The sequence below is a fragment of the Rhinatrema bivittatum genome, chromosome 4 (assembly GCF_901001135.1).
Source record: "Rhinatrema bivittatum chromosome 4, aRhiBiv1.1, whole genome shotgun sequence".
Lineage (NCBI taxonomy): Eukaryota > Metazoa > Chordata > Amphibia > Gymnophiona > Rhinatrematidae > Rhinatrema > Rhinatrema bivittatum.
Window position 1 is genome coordinate 109,582,266 of NC_042618.1, and position 6,272 is coordinate 109,588,537.

The 6,272-nt window shown below is 44.6% G+C and overlaps 1 protein-coding gene across 1 annotated transcript; it reads right to left on the reverse strand.

Annotated features, from left to right (window-relative positions):
- Window positions 1-2,225: 2,225 nt before the first annotated feature.
- Window positions 2,226-3,410, reverse strand: LOC115089360 (isocitrate dehydrogenase [NAD] subunit gamma, mitochondrial-like). The gene is given in 2 exon segments (XM_029597449.1): window positions 2,226-2,423; window positions 2,426-3,410. Coding segments are annotated over 2 exon segments (1,158 nt in total). The 3' UTR covers window positions 2,226-2,250.
- Window positions 3,411-6,272: the final 2,862 nt, after the last annotated feature.

Consider the following 6,272-nt stretch of genomic DNA (forward strand, 5'->3'; position numbering starts at 1 on the left):
GCCCCCTAGTCCTTCTATTATTTGAAAGTGTAAATAACTGATTCACATCTACTCATTCAAGATCTCTCATGATCTTAAAGACCTCTATCATATCCACCCTCAGCCGTCTCTTCTCCAAGCTGAACAGCCCTAACCTCTTCAGCCTTTCCTCACAGGGGAGCTGTTCCATCCCCTTTATCATTTTGGTTGCCCTTCTCTGTACCTTCTCCATCGCAACTATATCTTTTTTGAGATGCAGCGACCAGAATTGTACACAGTATTCCACGTGCGGCCTCACCATGGAGCGATATAGAGGCATTATGACATTTTCCGTTTTATTAACCATTCCCTTCCTAATAATTCCTAACATTCTGTTTGCTTTTTTGACTGCTGCAGCGTACTGAGCCGATGATTTTAAAGTATTATCCACTATGATGCCTAGATCTTTTTCCTGGGTGGTAGCTCCTAATATGGAATGTAACTAAAGAAGGGTTATTTTTCCCTATATGCAACACCTTGCACTTGTCCACATTAAATTTCATCTGCCATTTGGATGCCCAATCTTCCAGTCTTGCAAGGTCCTCCTGTAATGTATCACAATCTGCTTGTGATTTAACTACTCTGAATAATTTTGTATCATCCGCAAATTTGATAACCTCACTCGTTGTATTCTTTTCCTTTTATATATATATATTGAAAAGCACCAGTCCAAGTACAGATCCCTGAGGCACTCCACTGTTTACCCTTTTCCACTGAGAAAATTGACCATTTAATCCTACTCTCTGTTCCTGTCTTTTAACCAGTTTGTAATCCACGAAAGGACATCGCCTCCTATCCCATGACTTTTTAGTTTTCTTAGAAACCTCTCATGAGGGAATTACACTACATCTACCGGTTCACCTTTATCCACATGTTTAGTAACCCCTTCAAAAACATGAAGCAGATTTGTTAGGCAAGACTTCCCTTGGGTAAATCCATGTTGACTGTGTTCCATTAAACCAGTGGTTCTCAACCCTGTCCTGGGGACCCCACCAGCCAGTCGGGTTTTCAGGATATCCACAATGAATATGCATGAGAGAAAATTTGCATACACTGCCTCCATAACATGCAAATTTTCTCTCATGCATATTCATTGTCGATATCCTGAAAACCCGACTGGCTGGGGGGTCCCCAGGACAGGGTTGAGAACCACTGCATTAAACCATGTCTTTCTATATGCTCTACGATTTTGATCTTGAGAATAGTTTCCACTATTTTTCCCAGCACTGAAGTCAGGCTCACTGGTCTATAGTTACCCAGATCGTCCCTGGAGCCTTTTTTAAATATTGGGGTTACATTGGCCACCCTCCAGTCTTCAGCTACAATGGATGATTTTAATGATAGGTTACAAATTTTAACTAATAGATCAGAAATTTCATTTTTTAGTTCCTTCAGTACCCTAGGATGCATTCCATGCGGTCCAGGTGATTTGCTACTCTTTAGTTTGTCAATCTGGCCTACTACATCTTGCAGGTTCACAGTGATTTTGTTCAGTTCGTCTGACTCATCACCCCTGAAAACCATCTCAGGAACTGGTATCTCCCTAATATCCTCATTAGTAAACACGGAAGCAAAGAATTCATTTAGTCTTTCTGCAATGGCCTTATTTTCCCTAAGAGCCCCTTTAACCCCTCTGTCATCTAATCATCCAACCGACTCCCTCACAGGTTTCTTGCTTCGGATATATTTAAAAAGATTTTATTATGAGTTTTTGCCTCTATGGCCAACTTCAATTCAAATTCTCTCTTCGCCTGTCTTAATGTTTTACACTTAACTTGACAATGCTTATGTTTTATCCTATTTTCTTCAGATGGATCCTTCTTCCAATTTTTGAAGGATGTTTTTTTTGGCTAAAAGAGCCTCTTTCACCTCACCTTTTAACAATGACGGTAATCATTTTGCCTTCTTTCCACCTTTCTTAATGTGTGGAATACATATGGACTGCGCCTCTAGGATTGTATTTTTAAACAATGTCCATGCCTGTTGAACACTTTTTTTTTTTTACCACACAGAAGGAGCTTTATTTTCAATAGCATGAGAAATACATCTAGATACACAAACAATATGAAGGTAGGCAGGCGTTATACTGCCTTTTAATGCAGGTATGTGCTGCATCATGGGAGGATGATTCCTGTGATAGGAGATTACCCTTCTTACTTCAGTGTCTGAGCTGGATGCCTCTTGCATTTTCCGTGGCTTGGTCTTTGCCTCCACAGCTGTACCATTCACCCTTTAGATCTGTTGACAGATGGACTGCACCACCTCCGAGGTGGTGCCCTGGCCCCCGATATCTGGTGTCTGCATTCTGTGTTCATTCATGGCAGTCAGTACAGCTCTTCGGATTGACGATGCATGCTTATGCAACTTTAGATGGTCTAGCATCATGCAGCTTGCCAATAAGGTGGAGTAGGATTAGCGATATTCTTGTTTGCACTGCTTTTCCCTGTGTTTCTTGATGCCGTTTCAAAAACAGCATAGTCAGCTCCATAATTGGCCCCTGGCACCAGCCCAGGGCCCCCGACTAAGCCGACACAGGCATTGTTGACTATGTTACCATAGAGGTTGGGCATCATCATGACAACAAATTGCTCGGGCCATGAGACAAGCTGTATGCTGGTGTTGTCAATGATCATGTTCTTGAAGGTAATGTCAGGGAAACCAGCTGCCACATCCTTGCAGCACTGGAGGAAGAGTCCATCTCCTAGCTTCATGACGTTGGCTTTGTGCACAGCTGTAATCTTCTTGTGGCCCTTCTCCCGTGCCAGCCTGAAGGCATACTCTACAATACGGAGTGACTTTACCCAGGTGATGATCTTAAGGCTTTCCACCACACCCGTGACGCTCTCATGCTCCAGGCTGCAGTATTCTCTCTCTGTATTCTCACGCACAATTAAGATGTCAATTTCCTTATGACGAGTTGGGACACCTGGAAGGCTCTGGCAGTGGATCACATTAGCATAGAGATCCAGGTTTGTTCGCAGGACATTGTTCCAGGATTTATAAGTTGGAGGCAAGTTGTGGTTTGTCTCAATGTTTCCTTTAAGTGCCACTCGGTTTCTGCGGATGGCAGTAATAGCATTCCGTATGTCCTCCTCATTCCGGGCAAAGGAGTTGACATTCACCACCTCGAAATCCACTGGCACACAGGCATGTCTGAACACTTCTTTGACGTGTAGCATCAGCTCAGGACCAATGCCATCACCAGGGATCATGGTAACAGTATGACAACCGCCATTCTTAGCAGGAGGAGGGATTATCTGTTGCGAGGAGTAGCTCCTCCTGTTATTTGAACTGGCAACTACAACCTTTCCAGATTGAGCAAGCTGATGCCTGAGTCCTGCTGGAACTGAGAACAGGAGATGCACTGCTACAGCAACAGGACACGCCGCCATGACTGAAGTTTTGAAGGCCCTGTTGAACACTTTTAACCTTTGCAGCTGCACCTTTCAGTTTTTTTCTATTTTCCTCATTTTATCAAAGTTTCCCTTTTGAAAGTTTAGTGTTAGAGCTGCAGATTTGCTTATTGTCCCCCTTCCAGTTATTAGTTTAAATTTGATCATGTTATGATCACTGTTGCCAAGTGGCCCCACCACCGTTACCTCTCTCACCAAATCCTGTGTTCCACTAAGAATTAAATCTAAAATAGCTCCCTCTCTTGTTGGTTCCTGAACCAATTGCTCCATGAAGCAGTCTTAGGGAAGACTGCTAAACTGGGGCATTAGATGTCCTCCATGGATGTGTCAGTGTCAACATCTTCCCATGTGTCAGAAAAGGTCTCTAGCCGAGATCCTGAAGGAGGGAAGAAAGTTGGTATTGTAGGACGTGTTGGCACCGATGGATCCTTCGATGGTCTGGATGGAAGATGCGGTGGCACCGATGTGGATTTCGGCGGCACCGAAGGCATCGAGGGGAAATGTGGGAATCTCGGTCCCTAGAGCCCCGATGGACCAGGCATCGGATCTGGCATTGGTGGAATCGGTGTTGAGAGAGGACTGGAGTCCGTGCCTTTGTCTTCTGAGGACCCCGGAATGGGTATCGGGGCTTTCAGAGACTTTGCAGGCTGCTTTAGCATCGGTGGCCTAGGTTGTGTTGGAAGGACACTGATGAGCGTATCCAGTTGGTTTAGCAGCGGTGTAAACATCGATGGCTCCGATGTCTGTGTCGGTGTGGGGGTCAGCATCGATGGCTGTAAGTCTCGGAGAGCATCGAGCACTGCCTGGCAGATGAGACCGTCCAGTTCCTCCCTGAAAGCTGGTGTAGATATCACAGCTACAAGGGGAGGCAGGCTGGGTGCTACTGGTACCTCCACAGGAATTTGTGGGGGCTCAGTACCCAGCACCGATATCGGTGGGGATCGCCTTGATTTCTCAGGTGGAGAGGGGGTTGGAGGCTCCTCTACCCATATCCTCTTCGCAATTGGCTTGATAGCCATCGAGGCCGATGCAGTGTTGGTGCCGGCACCGGGAGTAGACTCACGTCGGTGCCGGTGTCGGTGCTTCCCTCGGTGCTCGGTCTGGTCTTTCTCCGGCACCGAGGAAAACGATGTGGATGCCTTGGATGGAGTCGGTGACGGATGGTCACCGCTGCCCTGGTGCTCCCAGCGAGGTTTGAAGACAAGTTTCTTTGATGCTCCTGCCGGTGATGACTAGGTGGATGTCAATGGAGTCAACCTGATTTTAAAAAGGGACTCCATCTTGTCGAGGCGAGCCCACCTACCCTTCGGGGTCATCTGGGCACAACTTGGGCAGTGAGAAATGTCGTGTGATGATCCGAGGCACAGCACACAGACATCATGTGGGTCAGTAATCAACATGGTATGGGGACACTCCGGGCATTTTCTAAACCCTGTTGCCATGATAGAAAAAAGGGAAGGCCCAAAAATGATCGATGGCCTGCAGACACCGAAAAAAGGGGGAGGCAGGAATTGACCGAAGATGGGAGAATTCACTCACTGAGCGATGAAAATCGATGTCACGATGGGAGACCCGTGTGAGGGAAGTTTTTGGAGAAGTAAACTTCAAGTATTCCGTGAGGAAAGTTTTTGTGAGAAAATCTCACAGAGCTCCTAACCACGAGGCAAACTGCAGCACGAAAAAAAAGAGAGTGAAGGGAGACCCCTGTGGCTACAGGGATTATGGCATGCTGGGCATGCTCAGTGTGCCAGTCAAAAGTTCTAGAAACTTTGACAGAAAAGTTTTCCGTAATAGGGCTCTATCCAGTAACATCACCCACATGTGAGGGCTATCATCCTGCTTGTCCTGGGAGAAACAGAATTAACATTACAATATAGTAAACCTTCCATACAAGATAAACCTAACAATCATATCTATGAAAAGGCAACACTGCACATATTACTCCAGGCCTAGAACACCAATAAAACTCTTATTAGAAACCATACTGCTATAGATCCCTGCACAGAAATTACATGCCAGCAAAATACCTCACCTAAATACCTCACCTCAGTCACATATGCAGAACACAGACAGACTCTCACCAAATACAGAGTAAAGAGATCAGAAAGTATAAACAGAAACGTGCTGAGAAGAACTGAAATGGAACCCACAATAAGCCAGCCTCTATATGCAGAGCAACAATGGAAAAACAGAAACATTACCATTCTTCATAAAACATTAAATAATAAAATCAAGAAATATAAAACATAATTTATAATAGTAAAATCATAATCATAAAAAGAATAAATATTTCAAACCAGTTAATGAATAGAATATCCAAAATTTCCCAAACACCAATAAAATATTTCAAAACATTTGATGAATAAAAAATCCAATAATTAAGAAATGTTCTATTCCCCCTCAAAAATTAAATACTTTGAAAGAACAGAATCATCAAATTATACCCAATAATTAAAACTAAGGATTAAAAAATATTCTGCTTTCCATACCTGTGCTCTTCTGATTTCCAGTCACCCTGAGATTGTCATGGATTGAGGGAGGTAGAGCCGCACAAATTTTATCTTCTGTCTCGCACACACACACAATAACACATTCATCTTCTCACACATTCCCTCTCTCTAACATATACAGGCGCCCTCTCCCTCACAGATACATTATATGTGTGTGTGCCTGTGGGAGCCTATATATGACACATGAGCTCTCACAGGCACACAAATATACACAAGCACACAGGTTCTCACACAGAAACACATGGCCTCCTGTTGTCATTGGCCGTGGTGGGATGAGCTCCACCATGGCCCCGCGGGTCTCCTTTTGTCTTCGGGCTGTGGAGGGATGAGT